General features: G+C 37.1%; 1 protein-coding gene across 1 annotated transcript in view; it reads right to left on the bottom strand.

Annotated features, from left to right (window-relative positions):
• Positions 1-3,458: 3,458 nt before the first annotated feature.
• Positions 3,459-26,015, bottom strand: part of LOC306871714 (anthrax toxin receptor 2-like) — a 41,947-nt gene continuing 19,390 nt past the window's right edge. Inside the window, exon 17 of the mRNA XM_079419825.1 lies at positions 3,459-5,585. Within this exon, the coding sequence (XP_079275951.1) occupies positions 5,547-5,585 (39 nt within the window). The 3' untranslated portion in view covers positions 3,459-5,546. The remainder of the gene's footprint in view (positions 5,586-26,015) is intronic.

The following is a 26,015-nucleotide window of genomic DNA, read 5'->3' as shown; positions in this document are numbered from 1 at the left end:
CAGAATATTTCAGCTGTTTTTTAAGGATTAACCAAAGTAAAGGTAGCAGGTTGATGCTGGTGGATCTTTGCATTTTCCTGCTGCTCACTGACCCAATTCATTAGATAAGACGGCTTGCGTTCACCCCACCTTGTGCCTCTACCATTCACTGAGGATCAGGCATTTATAATCCCTGGATTTTATATCCACCAAAACAGCTTGGTCCCATCAGCAAATTGCGATGGCATATGGTATAGGTTTATGATTCATCTGGCACTTGCATAGCAATGAGGCCCCATCATCCGTCAAAAAACACAGGGAAAATATCGTAATGTTAAATGATGCCAGCGACTGGGAGAGGTGCTGCTTTGCGCGTGGGCGGCCTGTGTTTGTGCTTAGAGAACTTGGAGCATCTGAGGTAGTAAATGTCTCCTCTCACTGCATCTCTGTGGTGGGCAGGCTGGATTATGGGCAGTGCTGCCTGAGCTGGACCCAACTGGAATAGTCTGCCTTCCTCTAACGTCCCTCGTAAATGTCAATTGAAGTATTGTCCGACATGTGTCGCTGATCGCTTTACAGCTGATTTGAGAGCGAATCACCTTTTGATCACTCGCACTCTGCTAATATTCAGTAATGTTCTGCAAATGAGGAAATAAAAGGAAATTTTCCTACTGCTGCAACCGGAAATATTAGTACAATTCGCTCAAACATCTGCTGTAAAATTCTAAAAGCTGTTCTGGGCATCAGATGACACAAAGTCTCTGAAACCAGCAGAAAAATCACCGCTGGTCATTGTTTCTTTCCATATCCATTAACTGAACTTTTTTGTCCAGTGGCAAGGTGACTTCTGTTAGCTGCTGAAAGCTCCGCCCTCATTTGGTGCAGTTTAGTGGGATTGGCTGAGAGATGTGTCTGTCGTTTGTGTGAAGAGCAATATTTTCGCTCTCATGCTGGAGTCAAAAGTGAACTGACACTCGTATGTTGGTTTTTAGCATTAACAGACGGAGCGATTCGCCCACCCTCTAACCCTCCCAGCACTGAGGTGAGTGTGCTGGCATCAGTGTCAGCTAATGCCTCATGGTTGCTTTGCTTTTTTCAACTATGCTGCATAACAACATTTACAAGTAGGGAAAAATCACTAAAACAGCATGTAATAGTAAAGTGCTAAAAAAACATTGAGTAAAATACCATAACACGGTAATCCTCCACCTGCACATTCCACATGTTGCACATTGCAATTCAACTCTTTACAGTATACGCAGGATTAGGTTGAAATGCTTTGCATAAACTCAAGTGTCGAGTCTAACAAGATGGTCTTAAAAGAAACCAGCGGCCTCTCTTTGAAAGGTTAGTATTTCTGCAGTGTTTAATCACCGTAACCATAATTCTTAGACAACTGTGAAAGCTGGGATAACCTGTAAACCCAGAACAGCTTACATAGAGAACAGCTGCATTAATCTGGATTTCCATGAAAACAATAAAGGAAGTAAGGATTCTGTTTTATGGCCATCATTAGGTGAGGAAATCCTGTCTGATTTTGTTCAGGAAGCACCTCCTGCTCTTTTAGAACAATATAAACTTATAAAATTTGAGAACACAAATCACAACTTTTTTCAGAAAAAGCTAAAGATATATTACAATAAGAACAATTTGAAAAATTCTTAAGGGCAGAAAATAACCAAAATTGGAATTATGACAAATAAAAAGTGTATATGTGGACCTCTGGAGGGGGGAATTAAATAATAAAAAAAAAATCAACCCATTTAATTCTAAGTTTTTGATAGAAGTCTGATGTTCCACTTCATCAAACTTGGAAGATGAATTAAAAATGCTATAATTCAGCATTTACACCCCATAACACTTCTATCAAACAGTATGAACCTGTGATAATGAGCCATGGCACTCAACTCGCCGCGTTTTCGTACTTGAAGTGGAACATTTCCTTTTGAGATGTAATGTTGTGTTAAAGGCACAAGTTTTGACTTTAAAAGAAGTGGTTTTATGGTCATAACCAGGTGTGTGAAACATCTCTTAACGCCTCATTTCAAGGGGAAATTATGAGCAGCAATGAACTCCATGAAGGTTTTGGTCACGCACAGCTGGAGAGCAGGGTTAGGTGGGAATCCTGTAGGTGTAATGATGGTTGACTATATGCTTAACAAGGAGCTTGTGCAGCTGGATGGATGGAGATAAATGATTATTTACATTCTAATTTGTTATACAGTATATATGTATAAACTGATTAATGGTGACTGCATAAGTCCCAAATACAGAAATGAACCATTTTCAGTGTGTAGCAAATAAAAAGGACATTCTAAACATACATTCAAATACTGTTAGCTAAAGAGGAGATGTGTATTTAAAACAGTTCAAAACGTCAAGTCCAGTTCTGCTAATAGTCAGATAAGACAGATAAGCAGATGTTTTGGTTTAAAGCAGTTTATCATATGAAAATATGGCTTTTAATAACTCACCATTACTAAGTGCAAGCTGTTCAGAATCATGTACAGTGAGTAATCTGCTTAAGTGTGATGAATCATTGAAGTTCAGTGATACTGACAGGTGTTTAGAAAGGACACAGCTTCATTAAAAAAGTGTACCATTTATTTTATACAAATAAATGCAAAATGAAAATACAAAAGATACAAAAATATCCCAAACTCAATAATGGCTGAAAATGTGAAGATCAGATTAAATGAGATTCTCCTGAAATCTGTCAATGCTGTGATGTGTATGGTGTCATTACTATAGCATAAGACGACTGCAGAGAAAAACTAACACAGTATGACAAACAGTGAACACAGTCTAATTGTTTACGGTGGATCCGAGTGTCTCCAGCTTTCTCCAACATCTCATGTGGGTGAGAAGCAGATCAACAAATCAAATGTCAATTTTGTAAAATGAGTGTAAAATGCAGCGGTCACTGGCCAGTGTATAGAGAGCGCTGCCTTCTGTGAGGGCAAATTCACTGTCCATTGCTTTTCACAATTTTCAGCATTTTTACTTACTGTATTATTATCATCATTATTTTAAAATTGATGTGCATTTAAAAAATAATTCTGTGCACTACTAGGGTTTTAATAGTACTTTTTAACCAGTGCACTAGTGAAGTTTGTATCTGCAGACCCACTGTGTTAAGAGAGAAATATAACTTACTATTGAAATTACATTCATTGGCCGGACTGCAGCGGGACATGAGGCACTATAACCACCAGGGCCACAAGTACTAATATATATATAAAAAATTGTGTCCAAACCTAAATGGGTTTTAATTAAATTAACAAATTATCAGTACCAATACATTATTTCTTTGCCTTTTTATGTACAACAAATAGTGCGCAATTGTCATCACTGAGCTGCTTAAAAATGAAATAAATCCTTGTTAAATAAATCCAATTTCTACATTAAACTGTGTGACCTTTTCTATTTTAAAACTAAGTTAAAACTGGTGAAATTAGCTTTTTTTCTTTTTTTTTTTTACATAATTCCTATTTTTTTAACAAAAATTACTAACACAATTTTTTATAGCTGGTGTGCTTAGTTCAATATTACAAAGAATAAACAATTTGCTATACATATAAAATACATAAAAACATACAAGAACCACAAATGAAGTGAAAACATAAATATAACAATGTAAAATGCAACATAAAAATAAAAGGTAAACTAAAAAAGCAAAAACAATAATTAAGAGAAATCAAAACAGATGTGCTCTGGTGATGCTGAGGTGGATTAATAGCATGTAAGGAGCTGGTAAAAATATTAAGCCATGTAAAAACCTAATTAAATCCTTAACTGACATTTATGATCTGTGACATGAGAATAAGGCTGAAAATTACACTCACCTAGCTATCCAAAAAGTGCATTAGCTTAAATTGTAAGTGCCACTCGGGGAACGATTTCAAATGTTTCAACTTTTCTATGTATGTATTCTGTTCTTTTTTGGGGGGGTGGGGGGTGGAGGGGAGCAATAATTAATGTCCGTACAATTACGACGATAGAAACAAAGAAATCATTAAACAAGGGCTTTTTTTCCCCCAACGGTTCTGCCATCTTGCACACTTGCATGCCCACCGAATGTGAGCCACTGCGCCCCATTCTGTTCCCCCCTCAAACTTGATGGTTGTTGAACTTATTTTTAGTGTCATTTGATAATCTTCCCTGCTTGCACTGAGACATCCCACTGACCCAGCCACTGGTCATTGTCTATACCACTTCCCGTCAAAGCCGGCACCCTTTGTCAGATTTCGACTCGAATATCCATTTTGCATCTGAAGTAGCGTATCGAAAGTGACTGGATCGTTCGAGCCTTTTTCTTCAGCTGCCGCCCCCTTCCTCCCCCACTGACACTGACATCATTCGCGATCGTCGTCGTGACAGCGCGTTAAAGAAATCTAAAATAAATATATATCTGTGCGCAAGTGGAGGGGGGAGTGCGATGTGGATAATTTCTGGAAATGAACAATACTCATCCGTCCGTCGCCCCTTTCGGTTTGATCTTCCGACTATATCGGATGAGAGTGTCACATTAGCACAGCTGAAGAACTCCTTAATTTCTATAGAGAATCTCTTGAGAGGTCAAACCTCATACAAAAGATGCATCTCTAAAGTTGCCTTAAGATCCATTAAAGTTTAATATTTCTGTACCAAGAGAACTTGTGCACAATTTTTTTGGAAATCGGCTGGTGGGATGGACAGCTGTATTGATGTATTAAAACCTTTAACTGGGGGCATGTTTCTGAATTGTGAAGGTCTATGCTTTAGTGAGCACTGAACAGACTGCCAAATAAATGGGGAGGAAGCACCAACCACCAGAGGTAAATCTGTCCCTCAAAACCTTGCCGGAGAGCTTTGGTCACAGGGTGTCTTGCGGTGCAATAACGCTCTATTAATTTCTCTGCACTGTCCTCGCATTGATAGAAAGGTGTCTTCACAAACTAAAGGGCAAAGTCTTACTGCGTCCGATACCTTAGGGCGTTCTGTCTACAATTTGTCATGCGTGTGCACTTCTCAGTGTTAAAATGACAAGATCTCCAGTCAAAGAAGCCCCGCTAGGCATCCGACGATAGTGGGCTTGAAGAGATTTTTGTGAAGAGACACTGCCAAGAGGCAAAGTACTACTGCAGTCCATGAGCCTACTGGGATTAGTTCTACTTCTCAGCCAACGGCAAAGAGCCTCATCTCATTCTGCTTTTTTTATTTTATTTTTATTTTTTTTAAATAGCCTCCATCTGTGTGCATAAGATTAGTTTTTTTTTTTTTTTTTCACAGAAGGTACAATATGGTCAGAACATGAAAAAGCCTTTGCTGTGCATTAAAGCTAACCAGATCAGCTGCAAAATCAGACACTTTTTTTGTTAATCTATTTAGTCATCCGCTTGCCATTCAGTAGCTTGAGAGATACCAGAATTATAAGTTTTGGAAAGCCAATACTTGTAAACGCTGAAACAAGATACTCTGAAGTGGCCAATGATAAGCTATTTCATCTTGAGGAAATTATGCTTTTTTCTGTTGTTCCATCTGAAATACTTGGAAGTCAAAGTGTTTCAGAGACTGGATGCTGTCGTCTATTGATGCTGCACCCGATTGAAATTTATACAGCGTCCCTAGAAGAAAAAGAAAAGGACAGAGGAAGATTTGATTAATTAACTAATTCATTCATCCATTTTAGTCATTCATGTATTAGTATTATAACTATTATTACATTAAAACAACATTAATAATAACAATATTACATTCATATTAATAACAATATTACATATACATTTTTGTGCCTTTTAAACACATAAGGGTTATATATATATATATATATATATATATATATATATATAAATATAAAAATATAAGAATATGAATATATAAATGTATAAACATGTAAATATTTTAAAAAATATATACCGTATGTTTGTGTATTTATATATACATAATAAATATACACAGTATACAAACATATGTTATGTAAACAACAACTTTTATTTTGGATGCGAGCGATTAATCGTGTTTAATCGTTTGACAGCACTAATATATATATATATATAAAATTACAATATTTCAGATTTTTTTATTACCTATATTTTTTATGCACAGACATCAATCATCATGGCTTTTTGTCAAAATATCCCTCACGTCACTTGTCCACAAATATTTAATTTGCTTTTAAAATTTAAAAACACAATAATAATACAATTTAATTGTATGTATATGTAATATTTTGAGTATTTATGTTGAAAATAATTTTTAAATAATCCTAAAAAAAGAGTGAAAAACAGAGAGTACAAAACAGAGTGTCAATGTATCCCTCATTGCTCTATAGTGTGTGTCTCATCAGCTGGAGAAACTGGGTACACTGGCACCAAGAGGGAGCTCTCGCCTAGCTTATAACCACCATACACACTCTCACATGCACACGCACGCACATGCACACGCGCACACACATGCAATTATGTGCAGGATTTATAAATGTTCTACTGAACCCAAGCATTTTTAACATTGAGAGCTAATATATTTTTCCCAAAATGTATGCCTGATAACTAGTGTGTAACAACCAATAATGAAAAACTAACATCACAGTCGCCTGCCCTAGTTTCAAGTCACAATTGGCATTAGATATTGGAAGAATCCCAGCGTCTTCATAGACTATCCATGAATACGGGGCTTTACGTTGTCTCTGCATTGTAAGCCAAGCGAGGCGCACCCTCTGCGATAGATCTCACTCCGTCAACAAATAAGGCACATCAGATGCTGTTTTGGCCACCGTCGATTGTGTGGCTAAGTTTACTGGATTTTGCAGGCTTTGAAGCAGGAACTCTGAAAAGCTGTCCTCCTTCGCTACAAAGGCTGCGCGAGGCTCTGCTGTAAGAGTCGACCAGGTGCAGACTACAGAGCAATACGGTCATACCCAAACGCACGGTCAGACCCATTTTAACTCTATCGCTCCCGGGCAAGAGTACTTGGCATTGGACAAGTACTGTATCTACGCAATGTCACACTGAGACAGACAGAGCCCACCTGTGCCACAAGAATAGAAGGACCATGGGCTAGATGTCAAGGTGATGACATTGGATAGGGTGTTGTGGGTAAAAGTAGAGAGAGTATGCTGAAGAGACATTTTTACTTGTTCTTCTCACTTGAGACTTGCAAAATTCAGTTGTCAAGAGGAGATGGATTTGAAAAGTTACATTTCCTTTGTGTCCGAATTCTTTTAGATTGTAATTTTTTTTTTTTTATATTTCTTATAAATCACTGTGAATTTTGGTTCTTGTTTATAAAATGAGAATTCTTTGCACTAAATTGGTCAATATGCAGTACAAATAACAGTTCAATTATGATGCCATGAAGGCAGAAACATCAAACGACATCAGTTAAAAGTTGCTGAATACATAAAAGCAGGAATAATTACACCACAGAGCGTTTATTAAAAACTGGAAAGAGACTTGATTGGCCTGATCAGAGATTTCTCATGGTTTCATGCCATCTTTAAGAGATCACTCAAGGCTCAGTTCGTCAAGAGCTTCACCTCTGTGACCCCACACATATGCTACACCTATACAGATCATTCAAACAGAGACAGCCTGTTGGGGGGCCATCATTACCCCTCCATCTCTGCTCTTTGGAGCGCTCGCCGAGCCACACCACTCTGACGGCCACCAGACTTCACAGAAAGATGTCTGCTGCTCTGATTAGCTGTGTGCTTGGGCACCTGTCCAAAGGAGGAGTCTGCATGTGTTTTTGCATCTCATCTTCTGCTAGCCACTCTCTGGAACAGCTTGATTCCCCCAACCCTAGAACTCCCAGAGGAGTCGTCTTGCACTTTCTGTTCTTTAAAGGAGTGAGATCCAGGAATTGAGAAAGGTGGAACTTGGAAAGTATCCCATGTCCTTCTCAGGCCCATTTCATCCCATGCAATGAGGAGCATTTTATTCCCCCCAAAAGAAGTATAACAGTATGTACAGTATTACCGGTATATGGTCTTTACATTATTTGTCCATTAAGCTGATTTCCTTAAAAAGTACAGTATTATAATGCATAAACATATAAAAAAATTGGTATTGCTATTGTTAAAAAGACAGTACGGTCTGTACGATTTTTTTTTAAAGAAATTAATACTTTTATTGGCCTAGGATGCATTAAAGTGATCAAAATTGACACTAAAAACATTTATAATGTTAAAAAAATATTTATATTTCAAATGAATGCTGTTCTTTTGAACTTTCTATTCATAAAAGAATCCTGAAAAAAATTAACACCATTTCCACAAAAATATTAAGAAGCACAACTGTTTTCTTTTTTTTTAACAGAAATGTTTCTTGACCAGCAAATCAGAATATTAGAATGATTGAGGAATGAGGAACATGTGACACTGAAGACTGAAGTAATGACTAGTGAAAATTCAGCTTTTCCATCACAGGAATTGATTACATTTTAAAATATATAAAAACAGCATAAGACTATTTTACAATATTACTGTTTTACTATAATATATTTTGATCAAATAAATGCAGCCTTTGTGAGCATAAGAGACCTCTAAGAAATATTAAAAACATTTATTATGGAATTTGACTGGTAATGTGTGTGTGTGTGTAAATGTTGTACTTTTAATTAATAAATTTTGGACTTTTAACAATTGATGTATACATTATAAGTGCATGCATTATTTGCAAATGTGCAAAATATATGTTTAAAATGCAATATACTGTATATGAAAGCCTTTTTCTTTCACTGAAACCTTTCTTATTTATTTATAAAAACTAGTGTGACATTACAAAGAAAAAGGTCTGCCTCCAAAACCCTTTCCACATATTGAACATTTTAGAAGATCAAAATGGAACAGGAAGTGCAGCTGCAAACAGGCCCAGGGAAAATGCCAGAATGTGAGCAATCCTGCACTCTAGAGCTGGCCCCCTCTATCTCCACACCCATGGTCCACATACGGCCCACATAGCACCGCCATCTGGTCTGGTGGAGATTCAGAACCAAGCCAAGAGAGCCTAAAATCTAACGCCTGCTGACAACTTGGATAAATTTTCCAGTCATTAAAAAGTGATATAGGCACTGGAACAGTGAATACATTAAAGCCTCAAGAAAAGGACAGTTTAAGCCACCAGAAACAGTGAAGATGCTCTCGATTTTACAGTTGAGAAACTGTAGCTGTCATGGATGAATCAAAACGGATCCTCTGACAAGCATTAAATCTTGAAAAAAGCATGTCAGCATGAGTCTCACATGGCTCTGGAGGACCTAATAATGCTCTACCTGCAGTTTGCTTTGAAAGTGAGAGCTGACAGCGTGGTGGTGATCCCTGTAATTTAAGTCCACAGTCACAATGAGCCACAATGTCTTCTGGAGGACAATGTCTTCAGTAAATTACAAGGGTATAAAATACCCCCTCCTGCTGATACAATATTTACAGCAAGTCCTGCTGGCTCAAATCAAGTCTTCTGGGTAAATAAAGTGGCATATGATCAGCAATCAAGAGCTGATGACTACCGGATTGACCCACGAGACAGGAGAATGATGGTTTTTAATCTTGAGACACCAGTAAAAAATCCAACACTGGCATTGGGTGTCATGATGTTTACAAATTGGTCATTACTGGCTCAAATTTGAGCATAACATTAGAGGCAAAGTTGATAGTAAACAAAAACAGACTCTGCAAACCATTAACCTCTACTTGCTTATATCTGCCTCAGATCTAGTTAATTCAGTATATATATAAAACACGTGACTAAATCTAGTTATGTAGATCTACTTACAGAGCAGATTAGTTCTATGCAATAACATTTATTAAACAGACGAATGTTAGTAGTTAATTGCCTTTGCTGCCACTCACATAATGAAAGAAAATAAAATGCTTGCAAAAATGATATATAAAAATCATCATAATACTAATAATACAGAAAGGCTAGAACAGTGGTTTTCAAATAGTGTAAATTATATTTATAATAGCTGATCTATTCACAATTAAACCTATAAATTAACCTATCAACCCATACAAATCCTTGTAAATTAACCTATAATTCATGTATTCAGAATTACAATAAGCCTTATAAATGAAGTTTTGTTGCTAGCTTTGTGGACCTAATGAGGTGACCAATAGACCACAATACGTCAGCAGTGTAAAAATAAGTAAGGACTTGTGCCTTGACTATCACTTTTTAATATGGGTATTTCACCTAAAACAAATGAAATTCATGAACTTCATGCCTTATGTCATTCACAAAAGAAGGTATTTTGAGGAATGTGTGTTTTCAATCAGTGTTATTCAGAAATCAGTGTTTTTTTCCTCTCTCTCGCTCTACAATATAAATCAATATATTCTAATCATACAGGTTTGGAATGACATGAGGGTGAGCAAATTATGACAACAATCTCTTTAACTCTCATGTACATAGAATCTAAATATTCACAGTAATATCTTATCAAAATTAAGATACAGTACAATACAAGCAAATTTAATGATTCAGATTTCACGTAATGATTATTGCTCATTAAATACTGTCATCATTTCCATATTTCAATTAAAACCTGCATGATTTTTTTCTCTTCTGTGGAAGAAAAAAAGATATTTTGAAAGAAGTTTGTGAAAGAACATTAGGGTAAGCAAAAGATGACAGAGGTTTAATTTTCAAAAAACTATATAGAACAATCATGTTTTACATATTTGAATGGTTCCTTTTTAAGTATCATTTCTATTACTACAAAACTATTTTTCAAATGTTTATGTTTTACTAACCAGCTCTTGATTCCCAAACCTGAATCCGGAGTCAATTCGGAAGCAAAGGTGACTTATTGCAAAGGTTGCTGATCATCTGATATCTGGAGATGACTTGCTTTGGGGAACCAATGTGTTGGAAGAGATCAAGTTTACAAAGCTCAGCTTAGCAGCATGGTCACCAGTATTTTCCTGTGAACGTAGCTTAAGCAAAGCTGTACTACATGTACAGATGTTTTCTGCTCCCCATCCTGTCTTTCTTTCCCCGGGTTTGTCAGAAAAAGTGCACCTCATTGCCAGCTAACAGCTCTGGGCACCATCCCCTGGTTGTTTGAGAGAAAATGCCAGTCATTTTGGCGGAGCGAAGGCGCTCACAGACGGCACAGGCGGGCACAGATGGCACTAATGGACAAGCAGAATCCAACAGAGGGAGCAGGAACGAGCCACCGAGGAGAGCTATTCCAAATAGCAGCAGTGAAAGCCAGGCCCTGCTCAGCTTTAGCAAGGTTACCACTGCAGCATTTCATCATAAAGAATTTAAAGTGATAAAATAATCATAAGGGGGAAGAAATCTGTTTGGCCAGATGCCAGCGGATCAGATGGGAGGAGATTGTTCTTAGTTAAAAACATGTTCCAGTGTAGCAAAACTTGAGACAGCAGGTATCCGCTCCAGCTTGCCATCTGAAGAGCAGGGACTGTTGTTTGTGAATGTTGTAAATCAATAAATGTTTCATGCTCCGTGCTTAAAATGATGCTCATTTTAGTGGTTGATACACTGGTCATAATAATTTTCACGAGCTGCCGACTTAAACAAATGCCACTGAAAAGTCTGCTAAATATGATATTGTTTATTTAATGTAAAGAGCCCATTCATGTTTTTTTTTCTCAATAATAGTACAGCTACTGGAATAAAGATGCATACTGCAACAGCTTTCCTCTCTGTGAAAGCTGTTTTTCCTCTAATAGTTTTCGTGTTTTAAGTGTACGCAGCAAAGCATACAAATATGTTGTAACTATATTTTACATAAAAGAAAGGTGCAAATTATGAGTGCCGTAACGTGTTTGTAGTTCCTGTGTTTAATTACCAAAACCCCTCAAGCCACAGAAAACTCCACTTCCTCATTCCTCTGCTCGTATGTGACTATTTCCCTCCTCAGAGAAATCTCACGACACTGCAAATGAGCATCCAAACAAAGCTGTTGGGCTCATCTGTACTTTTTCATTTCTGGCCTGTCTCTGCAGCTTCAACTGGCCTGCAGTCAGGCCCCTAGACACGATAAACATTCAGCTGCACAAAAACCATAAGCTTGCACACAGACTCACAGTCCAAGAGAAAACACACTAACTACAATCTAAAAACTAGGGCTGTCAAAATCAGCATGTCAACACTTGCGATTAAATATGCTTAATGTTATTCATTTTTGTAAATCTGTTAATGCAAATATTCAATCTGACACTATAATTATTGCATTTTGTTAACCACAAACCCTCTCTTAGAAACAGCCCCTATTTACAAATAAAAAAATATATTAAAATATATCAGGCTTTATATATATTTCCAAAATAAAATAATATTTTGAAGTTTGCAGCATTTCTAAGATATACATACAGTACATACATATTTTATATGTAGAGCACTTTTTGTCTTTATCGTAAAACTACCAAAACTACTGCTGAATTCAGTCTTTAGAAAGCACAATCAGACAGTAATGTTATCAAATTTGGCAAATACGAATGTAACAATAATAAAATGTATTTCCTTATAAACATATTTAATATCTTTAGTTCAATAAAAAAAAAAAAAAAAAAATTGTGAAATTTACTTAATGTGTTAATGCATTAACTTAAAAAAAATATATACAATTAATTATTGTAATGGACTAACAGTCCTACCAAAATCTCTAAAGAGAAGCTGCTGAGAAGAGGAATGCGCAAAAGGCAGAAAAAGAATCTGAGTGTATGTTTGTGTGAGGCTCCCTTTCCCCTCGGACTCTTCTGTCTCCCCTTTCGCTTCCACCAGCGTGGCGGCAGGCGGGGTCACATGCGATCTGGGCCAGAAAGAGATGGGAGGCATGCGACAGGAGTGGAGGTAATTGGAGGGAGCTGTCAGGATGGAGCAGCGATGCGTCCGTGTGAGAATCCTGCCATTTGGATTCAACTACACACACGTGCCAGGGCGCCTACCGTCCCATGGGGTGGCGTGCATTAAAACTAGTGATGAGGCTAATGTGTGTGGAATCGCTTCTGGCACCCAGCCCACAAAGAGGTCAATAGGTAACCTGTTAGAGAAACTGCAATGTAAAGGAAAGTATACAGCTATTTAAAATACTACTCAAGGTGTCATGGACTGTGACAATTGGTTATAGCTCATTTTATTTTTGTATAACTCTTGCAAATGATTAAAAAGACCAAGAACTAGTTATACATTAATAATCACATCTTTAAATATTATACAAGTGAATTATTAAAACAACAAGTGCGTCAAATTCAATTTATATAATCTTCAGGGAATTTCTGCATCCAGGGTGTTAAAATATGAAATTAAACTAAAATTTCCATATTTAAAAAAGGATGTTGGTATATACTTTTTTGAGTAAATGATTAAGTATATACCAACATCCTTTTTTAAAAATGTTTAAAATACCAACATCCTTTTTTTAAATAAAAAGGATGTTGGTATATACTTAATCATTTACTCAAAAAAGTTTCCAAACAGTTGAGTCTGCACATATTCTCTTTTATTTTGATTTATGACCTCATGATGCCTTTACGAGCAAGTTCCCCTCATTATTTAATGCAAAAAATTCAGCTTTAAATTACAGTAGAGAAAAGGTTTATTTATGTGGTGCTATAAAGCACAGAAGTGTAAATACGCACTGGCTGCACACCCTGCTATATTCAGTAGTAACCCTGGTGATAAACCATCTTGTTATGTCTACTGGGGAAAATATGCTTATCAAGCCGCATGGTAATGTAAGCAGTAAATAACTTGATCATTGCACAGCAACAGTGGAAATCTAACAGCATGAAGCAGCTTCAGGCCACACTACATTACTAAGGAGAGCTGTGTGTGTGCGTGTTTTTTTTTCTTTTCCTAGACCACAACTGTGAGAACTGGGTTAATGTGACCTGAGTTGGTCAGACAACAGACTGGTCAGGAGGAGAACACGCACACACACACACACACACACACACATTAAAGCATAAAACTAGTACTTTAATAGAACACCATTCTTCAGATATACACACCGAAAATATTAACAGCATTTTCAAGATTCCACGGTGCAAACACTTATTCAAAGACAAGACAACTGCATACAGGTGTAACAATGCTTCAAGCCAATAATCACTACAAATACCTAGAAATAATTCCATTGAGTCGGTCAGAGTCTCTTGATCACCATTGTTCCATACGAGTCAACCCGTGACCTTTCCTCTAGCGTCTGCTGCAACCTCCCATGGAGAGCAGACACCAGTCGCCATGTCACACCTTACACATCTACTTCTCTGCAGACCTTTTGTTCATCTACTCATCAACTACCATTAACTCACAGCTGCATTTCTATTGCATGAACAGATTAACAGATTCTTTCATTTCACTACAGTTTATTGCTAACTAAACATATCTTTTCAAAATATGTACCTGAACTAAACTGGCAAGAAAACAACGATTGCAAGATCTCTGATTACACTCGCTGACCCAAGAAATAACAGCCCAAGGAGAGAAAAAAAAAAAAAAATTCTAAAACTCCCGCAGAAAGCTATGTATTGTTTGATTATTACATATTTTGTCACATTTGATCATTCCTTCACCACATTAAATTGATTAAAAACAGTAAAGACATTTATAATGTTACAAAAGATTTCTGCTTCAAATAAATACTCTCTTGAACTTTCAATTAATCGAAGAATACAAAAAAGTATCATGTTTCCACAAATATATTAAGCAGCCGTTTGATAATAATGTCTCTTGTTCACTAAATCAGCATATTAGGATGATTTCAGAAGGATCATGTGACACTCAAGACTGGAGTAATGACTTCTGAAAATTCATCTTTGCCATCACAAGAATAAATTACATTTTAAAATCTATTAAAATAGAAAAACTGTAACAATTTCAAAGCATTTTTGATCAAATAAATGCAGCCTTGGTGAACATAAGAGACTTAATTTAGAAACATTTAAAAAAAAAAAAATCATACCAACCCCATACTTTTGAAAGGTAGTGTAAATCCACTTTCGGTGAAGATTGAGATAAAATTTAGACATTATCTGCTTAAACCAATATACAACAGTATATCATTTCATAAACAACTGCAAGATTGTTGTCAATAGAGCAAAATGGATCAGGCATCATAACAAATCATAACATCTTATCAAATCTTAACAAGTGAGCTAATGCACTGAGAGAACGGCTCTGTCCTCACTGTATCAGGAGAAGGAGGGTCCGTTTTCAGCTATGCAGATGTCATGATAATGAGCTGCCTGCTCAGGCTGGATGGTATTGTGACTGCACGTCTCTATCTGTGTGCGAGAGCATGTTTTCTTCCACTATAACCAAACACTGTCTTGTGCAGTGGCGACTGCCTGTTTCCCAGTCATTCTCTTTAAATGAGGTTTGCAAATACTATTGAATCGGCTAAGAGCAAATGACAAGGGGGTGGGGTGAGCGAGTGCGCTCTTAGCTTTGATGGTCCAACCAATAACAGCGTTCGAAGCCGTGAATGTGTGTTAGCAGAGGACAGGCCCTGTGGATGAGAGTGGGTATATTTGGAGGGGGGTGGGCCTGGCTATTAAATGGAGGATGACAGGGAGTAATTATTCTAATGCGCTACTTTGCAGTGCGGCTGGGTTAAGGTGTCAGCTGCGAGTCATTAGGCCTGACATGCGCTGGATAGCGACGAGACAGCTGTCTCCCTCCCAGGTGGGCTGACCCACACCGCTGCCACCACGCTAACCGGCCACCGTCAGGGTGCCTCTAGAACAGTTAGCCCAGCCCTGGTAGTAGCTATGTTGTACCCTGTCTAATGAACACAGCCTCTTTAATTTTGCTACCCAAACACTTGTTAACTTTCTGTTTCCTCAGAGGAAAAAAAATTAAGAACAAAATTGTATTTTAATTTCCTTGCAGGTAAACAAAGACAAATAAATAAATAAATAAAAATACATGTAATTAATTCATTTTTGTTGTTAAGACAAATCAACCTGGAATAAGTCATTCCACATTCCAGAGCACAAGTAGCAGAACAAACTGGCTTGAGATTTCATTGAAAACCTCCCAAATGTAAGTGAAATAAAACAAAGAAGGGAATTCACTAAGAATGATAACAGTGTTCATTTGCACACGCTGTCTTTGTGGCTGTTTCAGTGAATTATGCAAATCAGAAAGCGGTGCAAATACACTCAAAAAAAGCTATTTGCACAGCGCTAGGTTAAGGAGCTTGACTTCATCGCATGGAAATAAGTCTGGTTATAATGCTCATTTCTGTCATTTGATCCTTTGATAAATCACTGAAATCATGATCTCTAGAAATTGTACAAAAGCATCTCATTTTCTTTTTTACCACCTACTTTCTGCAGTCAGTAATAGTGAAATGTTAATTGCCTCAAGCAAATAGAGCTGAGTTTTTATAAATAAGGCACAAACTATAATAAGCCTAATTGATATAGATTATGCTTAATATGACTTATGGCTATGACAAATACAATGCAGTGCTATTTCAGTGCATTTAGCACCACTTAAATATAACATAATATTATAATATAATATAATATAATGTCCTGTGTTGAAAAAATTAATTACTACTGTAAATCAGGTCATAAAAGCTGTGTGCATAATAATTAATAAAAAAAAAAAAAATTAAGCAAAATGCTTTTTAGATAAAGCATATAATCTGACTACCACACAGGATGTCAACGTTCCAAAAAAAATCAATGTCAACTAACTACAGTGAGAAAAATATCCATAAATATGATTTATTTGCATATGTTCCGATTCTGGAGAATCAGTGCCCCCGAGCCAAGCCTCGGATGACAGAGACAGAATTAGTGCTAATATATGCAACCATTTACAAAGAGCAGAACTTTCCATTTCCTTATGTTACAGTGGATCATATCAACCCATACCCGATGGCCTTGCTTATGAAAAGTCATGAGTCTGTGCATATGTACCTGATAGCAAAGTTCACATAAAAAGACCTATGAAGACACAACAATGTTAAACTAACCAAAATGAGAATGCAACATCCCACATACAGAGACAAAAAACTGTTAATGCTTCAGCTCTTCCCTATTTTCTTTAAATTTGAAGTTAACACTGTAAATTCAAACATTTTAGAAAGAACTATCTAGAACGTAGCATATTTTTTGCACAATTTGTAAGAGAGTTTCAAACCATTTTGTCAGGAAAATCCACAATTCTGGAATTCCCATTTGTTTCAATTTTCAGGTTCTATAATGCAGTGTTTCTCAACTGGTGTGTCGTGACTCAAAAATAGGTCACACTGTAGATAGCAGGGACAAACAAGGCTAAATGCAAATAATGAAATACACATAATCATAACCATATCACTGTGCAATGTCAGAACATAAAAAAAGGCTTATCAGGGAGAAGAAAACAGCCTCTATGTTTTGTTTTGTTGTTGATGTCAAAGCCTGTGTTTCCAAGCAAACTCAACAGATCCCAACAAGCACAGATTACATGAAATGCAAATGCTTGATTTTAAGGACATTTTTGTTTACTTTTGTAAATTAAACCATTTTGGTTCTGTCTTGGGTCACTGCTTTATGTCCATTGCAAAAAAAAAAGTTTAACAACAGACACTATGATGAAACCTGATACAATAGAAAAAAAAAAGTCAGATTTCCCGTATATGAGTCAGGAGTGTTACACAATGTATTAACAAGCATGGGAAATTCCCTCAATCTTTAATTTTTTTTAAAAGAGTCCTTAAATGCCCTAAGTGTCAGTATGATGTGATGAAGTTATTACTCACATGCAGGCTGAAGTGAACACATCCATGATACCAAACAAATTGTACCCCATGATTCCACTGGGCCCAAAACCAGAAACAAGCAAGACCTTCTGCTTCTAATCAAGACAACCAGTAGAGGTCAAACACACACACAGAGTCCCTCCTGAGTCCTTGCCTTTCATTAGATCTTCCATCACTATCCTGGTGACCACAGTTTAAGTCTTAATTAGTACTACAGTCTCTACAAAAAAGTAAATAATAAAAAGACGGCTGGTGAATTGCTACCTTGTTCAGATTCTTTTATATATTTTGAAATGCAATCAGATAAAATGCATGCAAAATGCATGGAAATAAAGTGAGCAGTGTACTGAGATCTACTGTTGGACAGATAGACAGAACGGATGGGTAAAACTCGAAACTTCTTGGTGTAGGAAATGTATGCGGCTGCCAAGGGTTTGGGCCATCTGATGGGTTAAAACTATTAAGACCACAAGAGCAGTTCTGCATCTGTGCACACAAAAATCGGGATTCAGACCTACTTAAATGCATTTGTTTTGAGACCCACAGATACATATCCAGATGATTGTGATCAAAACAAAGGAAAGTAAACAATGCCATTTCCCACAGATCTGATCTCTTTATGTCGAAATCTCTCTGCTGATGACAAACCCAGAGTCCTTTGTTTCTACTTGATTTGATATATGATATGATGTATGGGACAGAGTGACCTATAACTCATTAAGGTTGACATCATCATTAAACTTCCTATGTTAGATTATAAAATGTTATGATGATCTATTATGATGATGAATGTCATATGGATTGTGATTCACATCTCTTTCATTTTGATAAAGCATGAGGTTGCTGAGCAGAAGTTTTGAAGTGACATTAGGGAACAGAAGCAGGACTTTTTGATTTAGTTTTTTGAGGGCACTAGCTTTCCTCCTCGGAGAGAATGTTTGACTGACAGGATGGAACAAATACATAAATGAATAAACCAATTTTTTCAACAGCTGCACGATAATTGTCACATCTGTGTCCTTTCTTCCAATCAATTATGAACCACAAGTTGTAATTTATTTATGGCCAATTCAGGCTCTAGTGATGAAATGTTAAAGACACTCCAAACACAAAGTGATACAGGGATGCCAAACTTGCCATCTTAAAAACTACATCTGCTCAAAATTACATGCTGCATTGCATCAGACCTGTAAGAAAGTGACTTTCTGCCCAAATGGTGGGAGCACGAGTCTTATCTATAATATGATGTGATACAAGATCTAGAGGGAGATCCTAGGGTGCATTTTTACAGTCTCTCTCCAAACACTTTTGCCGTTTCAGTAGTGACAAAAATCAAGTCCTGCTATTTAACGCTGTTAAAGTCATGCATTTTATGAGCACAATTAATTAGTGTCTAATAAAGATTAGAACTGCATTTAATATTGCTTGGGCCATCGGTTAAAAATAAAGAGGCCTCCCAAATTTGCATATTAAAACTAATTAGCATAATCAAGCTGCTGAAATCCTGTGCATGGCATTCAGAGAACAGCTACAAACTGAAAAAGATCCATTGTGTATTATAAGCTATAGTAGCTTCTCCCTTTCAGATTACTTTTCTAAATGGCGCAAAAATCAGGATTACTACTATTGCTATACCTTCAAGAATCAAAAGATTTATTTTCATTTAATATCTTAAATTAAATTCAAATTTCTATATTTTATTTCTTTAATGAAATGTATTAATTTCATTTAAATTGAATTATTTTACAAGTGTCTCCCTTTCATTTTAATTACTAGATTTATTGAATTATAAAAATGTATTAAATGTAAATTCTCAATTCTTCTTTTTTTACTCTATTTTAATATGACCATTGTTGCAAATCTACATATTTAAATATCTTAAAAACAAACCTCTAAAACAAATCTACGCAAATTGCCTTTTAAACAGTCGTGCACTGTATTCATCATTTTAAATATTCAAATTGATCAGACGAGGGAAGGAGTAAATTACAATACATTACCGATTCCCTGTATGATTTCCATAGGTCTGTCACATACAAGGAGAAAAATCAATGCGACAAAGCAGCCCAGGGAATGTCTGACACTAACAGTAATGCTGCTTAATTAAAGCCAAGATTCCAGCTCTCATTGCAACGGGGCTTTGATTTTAATAGACGATGAAGAAATGGCCCGCACGTTGACGCGAGCACATTTGTAGCCAGTCTGGCCAAGGGAAAGAGAATGCACATGAGCACACACACACATGCACGCACACACACACACACACACACACACACACACAACGCGGCAGGACATCAACTCGGATTGAGTCAGAGGGTTAAGGGGAAGTACACAGAAGCTTGCGCCCGTGTTAAACAGTCTGCTAAAGGGGGCAGGTACCAGCCCACCCAGCTAATCAGTAGAATTTGCTCCGATACAGGAGAAAAAGGATTTCTGAGCACATGCCTCTGTCAAATTCATCACTAAGATAAAAACCTCTGTAGGCTAAACCACTTGACCTCAATATGGAAAAAAAAATTACAAGGCAAACAAAGAGGAAGGAAAAAATATGATTGTTAATAGATTGCATTTTGTTATACTTGGATCAAGGCTTCAATCCAGAAAGAAAGTTTTAAGTCAAATAAAGCCTTGCTGAGAGCTTATAAAAGGAATTGAAAGCATAGAGAGAAATTGTAAGAATCACATAACATGATTTAAATGTTTGTTTTCCCCCAATTTAAACAATGTTCTATATTTATATCACAAAAAACTATCTATATACTGTATGTGTGTGTGTGTGTGTGTGTGTGTGTGTGTGCGTGTGTGTGTGTGTATATATATATACACACTCTTTAAAAAAATGCTGGGTTAAATAAAACCCAGTGCTGGGTAAATATTGGACAGAAAACATGCTGGGTTGTTTTCAACCAATAGTTGGGTTAAATGTTTAACCCAATCTTCAAGGCAGCAACCCAATCGCTGGGTTCGTCCGTATTTTGCGCAGTGCTGGGTTGTATTTAATCCAGCATTTTTTAGAGTGTATATATAAATAATCCAAAAATATGTTTTTTTTTCCATAAACAAAAACTTTGTTTTGTAAAGTAAATTGAAATTTATTTCCACTGCTGAGGATTATACGACAACACTAATAGTAATTTAATAGTGCTTAATGTACTGGAGACAATGGATAAAGTCCCATCAAATAAAAAAAACGCTATCTATCTACATTTGTGGACAGGTTAGTTCCTCTCCAAACCCATCTAATGTGTACACTACTCCAACCCAAGAGCTCTGTCATCCGCTTTGGCACCCCCCCACTCCCCAATTTCTAGTTCCCAGTGCCACCCTCCAAACCAGCTCACTGGGGTCCCCAACCTAATCCTGTTACCAGGAGGTCTGGCTGTTTGAGGAGGCTCATAGATTAACACGGCAGACATTGTCGAATTTACAACCAGCCACACGGACATCTGCCCTACTTTCTGAATTTCACATATCCCCCCCCCCCCCCAAAAAAAGACGGAGAGAGACCTGGTTCAAAGAGCAAGGGGCCATGTCATGGAATCGGCAAGCCAGTCATTGTTAATGCTGTCATTTCTCCTCTGGGGCCGGTGCGCTTTAACTGAACTGTCAGCTTTCTACTTAATGCTTGTTAAGGGTAACAGGGCAGTCTGCTGATAGCACTAATGAGGACCAGAAAAAAGACACAAGCATGTTTAAAGGATGCACACCGATTGTCATAACAAACACAATGGTGCCATAATGGCTACAAAACTCAGCTGCTCAAAGAAAATTATGAAGATGTGACGATTTACAGCAGAAGGTAAAAGACTCATACTTCTATAAATATGTTAATGTTTCGGTCAGCTCTCTGCTTCCATAAACAAGTGCTTTCCTCTGCTTTATTATTTGTGACGCTCTGATTTAATTCCAATTACCCCATTAATTAGAAATCTTGTGCCCTCTGATCTAGAGTATGTTTCAACTTAATAACATTTGCCAGGTTTTATTTGTACACGGAGACCAACGCTTGCTTGTATTTGTTCACAGAATAGAAAGTGTTTTTTGTTTTTTTTCCTAGAGGCAAATCTGTATTTGCGCTGTATTTGTCACATAGCATCCTATGATTACACAATCAGAGAGAGATTAAATCATTAAATACTATTAGGCATTCTTATCTCCTGTCATTCTTCTTGAGATGCGAGTCCACAATTTGTGCTCTTGTTTAATCAGCATATTGATTATACAAAATCGGCATATCAATGGAATACATCACAAAATAATTTTTGGGTGAAATATTTTGCATTTAAATGTAACCAAGAATTTTTTTTTGCCTTAAAACTGAAGTGTTTAATTTCTGCACACAGAATCAGTAAATGGAACTACAGAATTAATGACTGTTAAATCAGGTTGTCTTGCCCCAAACTCACATCACTGCAAAAATAAACAAATAACAATAAAAATCAACTCAATTGCTGAAAATAAATAAATAAAAATCAGTCCACAGTATTTTAATCTTGTTTTCCAATAAAAATAGATAAACATCCCTTAAACAAGACACTTTTTAAATGATTATTATATGTTAATTGATTTTTTTTCTTCTCGCTTTCTTCACTAAATATAGGTAGGTTTATACTTAAAACAAGAAAACTATACTTTGAAATTTAGGCAATAAATATAAACTTCATTTGAGATATACTGTCTGAAAACAAGTCTAAATATCAGATATTATTATCAGAGTTTTATTCGATTGTATTTGATTTGCTTAAAAAAAATTCTTATCTGAAGAATAATTAGATATTTTGCATCAAAAAATACAAAAAAACTGTCTATTAACAAAATTATTTTTTGCAGTGATGTTACAGTATTTACACATTTTAGGAAAATCTGTCATGTCCCTGGAATAGGAAAAAGTATTTTAACATTGCACAAAAAAAAAAAAAAATCACACACAGGAGCTTGAAATGCAACGCAGATAGTGCATGTCTAAATGATGCTGCTTCTACCTAGTGCCAAGCCAACCACATTTCTGACGGTTGTTGTATTGCTGATCTGTTCAGTGAAGCTCAGTTCTGCTCATTAGGCAGTTGTCCCTCACTACAGCAGCCAGACCCACTTCATACTGGCCTTGCTAGTTCATTAGGACACCGTTCGCTCTCTTGGCTCCCGGGGTAAAACACAAACAGTTCGCGGTCTGCCGCTCCGTGCCCTAATCCAGTCATGAGACTGGGCTCTTAAACACTATTGTGGCTAAGCCTGGCCATGTGTGCCTCCGACCTGAGGGACCCGGCCCGCCAGCCTACAGCCTTAATCTTTCCCTCGCTCTCTCCCTCGTTCTCACTCTCTCCTTCGTCCTCTACCCCGTTGCTATTTCTCCATGCCAGCGTTGCCTCCCTCTCTTCTGCCTCCTCTAATGGCATTCTTCAAGAGCTGGGCCCGCCGTGCCGCCCGCTCACAGTCTCTTAATTAAAATGCTCCCACCGCTCTGTTTATGTGACCGATGACTGTTAAATTAAGATGCTGTCACACTGGGCCGCAACAGTACATTTATAGTTATTTATTTATTTATTTTTGCCGGGGCGAGTTCCGCCACGAGTGCTAGGCCTCAGGACTGCGAGCTGACATGTTTTCTTTGTCTGAGGTCGGAATTTACACCATTTAAAAATACACTCCACCTCATTACAGCACTGCCCTAAGGAGGCAAGCAGTCGGCATGGGCTAATAAGGTATGTGTTATACAGAGAGGGATTTTAATAGGGTTTAATGTATGCAGAGGCTATGCTAAACTGACATTATACGGCTAAATCTGCAAATATTGCATTTGCACCAAGCTTGTATTACATATTGAGCCTTCCTTGGCTTCAAAACCTCTGACAGTATGGACTCAGCCTGAGTAAGTAAGTGTGGGAGTTGAAACCAGAGAGAAAATGAGGATTGATTTCCTCAAAAAAAAGAAAAAAAAGAAATAAGAAATATCCTGCTGAACGACATCTTGAAAATGAATATTGTAAAACCACACTATCTATAATCAGTTAAAATCATTAATCCATACCACCCCCAGAAGTCTCCAATGAGGAAACAGACTTTGTCATCGTTTACTTATCCTCATGCCATTCCAAACCTGTATGACTTTCTTTCATTTGTGAAACACAACAGGTGATATTTTAACTGTTTTTGTCCATATAATGAAAGTCCCAATCCCACTTTCATTGTATGGAGACATTTTTTTCAAAATAAGCATGTCGTACAGGTTTGGAACAACATGAGAAAATTATTTTTAATACAAAGAAATGCTTTAAATTGTGCTTTGGGTAAAAAAAAACTCCTAAATTCATAGTCAAGGATGATTCACTTGACTACACTTTACTACATATTTACCTATTTAATATACACTACTATTCAAAAGTTTGGGGTCAATAAGATTTTTTTTATTTTATACTTTCACTCAGCAAGGATGCATTAAATTGATCAAAAGCGGCATTTCTAATTATACAAAAGATTTCAAAAATAAATGCTAAACGATCTGAAGGTTCATATGACACTAAGAAAATTCAGTTTTGCCGTTACAGGATTCTAAAATATATTCAAATAGACAGCTATTTTAAATTGTAATAATTTTTCACAATATTACTGTATTTTTGGTTAAATACATGCAGACTTAGTGACATAAGCGACTGCTTTAAAAAAACTTTTCAAAAATTTGACCAACCCCAAACGTTTGAATGATAGAATAAAAGATGACAGAAATCTATATCTTTAAGACCCACAGCAGCAGGAGAAACAAAAGCCTGTTCTGTGGGTCCCGTCTCGAGTTTGCCTTTGTGTGATGTCTCTCTGGGGTTAATGTATGTTAATGTATCATTTATAAAGGTGCTTATTAGTGTGTTTTGCAGACTGCTGCTTTGTAAAACAATACCAAGCCCTGCCGAGATGGTTAGTTAGAGGCGGGAGCGAGAGAAACACTGAGGCGGGCGGGCATGCGTTCAAAAGAGCCCCCGCCAGTAATAGGCCAGCCCTTGACGCGCTGCCACCTTCTCTACCTGCTGTCCCCCGCCGCTCTTTCCGGAAACTTGACGGCAGATGTTGCAGCGCTAAGCTGGCTCTGAAGTGCCTCTCTGGCTCCCCAGTCTCCCTAACAACACAGTCAAACCACATTAGATCTCTTTATTTGTGCCCCAGGCAAGTTCGGCAGTGCAGCTGTGTCCACCCTCCGCTCTACCTTTGGTGTTGGAGCCCCTCAGGCGGTAAATGGGAGAGCAGAAAGTGTTCAGGCTGTCTTGAAAAAACTACATCTGCTGACAATCCAGCAGTCTGTCTGTGGGCGGAGTGGAGGGAGGGGTCTCCGAGCTGAACAGATGTCTGCAAAAACCTGCTTCCTTACACCTGTACGAGTCCTCGTAACCCCACGGATCCAGCGCTGAAAAATTCATGACCCCGGAGGGTTCCTGTCGGGCATCAAAGCCCCCCTCTCTCTCTAGCCGAGCGTACGAGGCCCACCTTGGCTCTGGCGAGGGACTCCTCGGGCTTTGATAGCTCATGCCTGCACCCAGTGCACTTGATCAAGGGCTTGAAAGTCTGCACGATCGAGCTGTGGTCTGACTGAAGTGTGCCAGGGTCCCGCTTGGAGGCTCTAGACCCTCCTCTCACATGTATTGAGAGTTACAAAGGTTTTAACAGTTCGTTTGAAGAAAGTAAAGCAGAACAAGTGGCTCAAGCGTGACTGGGATATTTTAGCTAATGGGAGCACTAGCGCCGCAAATGTGGTGAGGGCTTCTTCAAGATGAAACAAACCCAAACAAATGCTTCAAACTGTGCCCTACTTTAGGGGAAAAAATGTTAAATTGCAGTGTGCACGTCATCAGCATGACTTGTTTATTTCAAGCTTGTTTACTTTTGTCACACAAGAGGATGATCCATTTGTCTCAAGTTCACTTCATATTTAATATACACTGCTGGTCAAAATTTTAGGGTTATTTAATGTTTTTATTCAGCAAAGATGCATTAAAGTGATCAACAGTGACAGTTAAAAAATTTATAATGCTGCGTAAGATTTCTATTTCAAATTAATGCTGTTCTTTTGAACTTTATATTCATCTAATAATACTGAAAAAAAATACAAAAACATTAAGCACAACCCTTTTTAATATTAGTAATATTAACAGCTTTAGTTTTAGAAAGTATTAAAACAAAAAACAAAAAATCGTTTTATTGTAAGAATATTTTATAATATTTTACTGTTTGCTTTATGAAATAAATGTAGTTTTGATGAGTATTAGAAAAAAATCTTACAGACCCCAAACATTTCAATGGTAGTGTAATCTGTACAACGATAAAAATCAAGCGGCACATTCTGT

The sequence above is a fragment of the Barbus barbus genome (assembly GCF_936440315.1).
Source record: "Barbus barbus genome assembly, chromosome: 6".
Classification (NCBI taxonomy): domain Eukaryota; kingdom Metazoa; phylum Chordata; class Actinopteri; order Cypriniformes; family Cyprinidae; genus Barbus; species Barbus barbus.
Note: the sequence above shows the minus strand (reverse complement) of the source record. Positions and strands in the feature narration are given on the sequence as shown.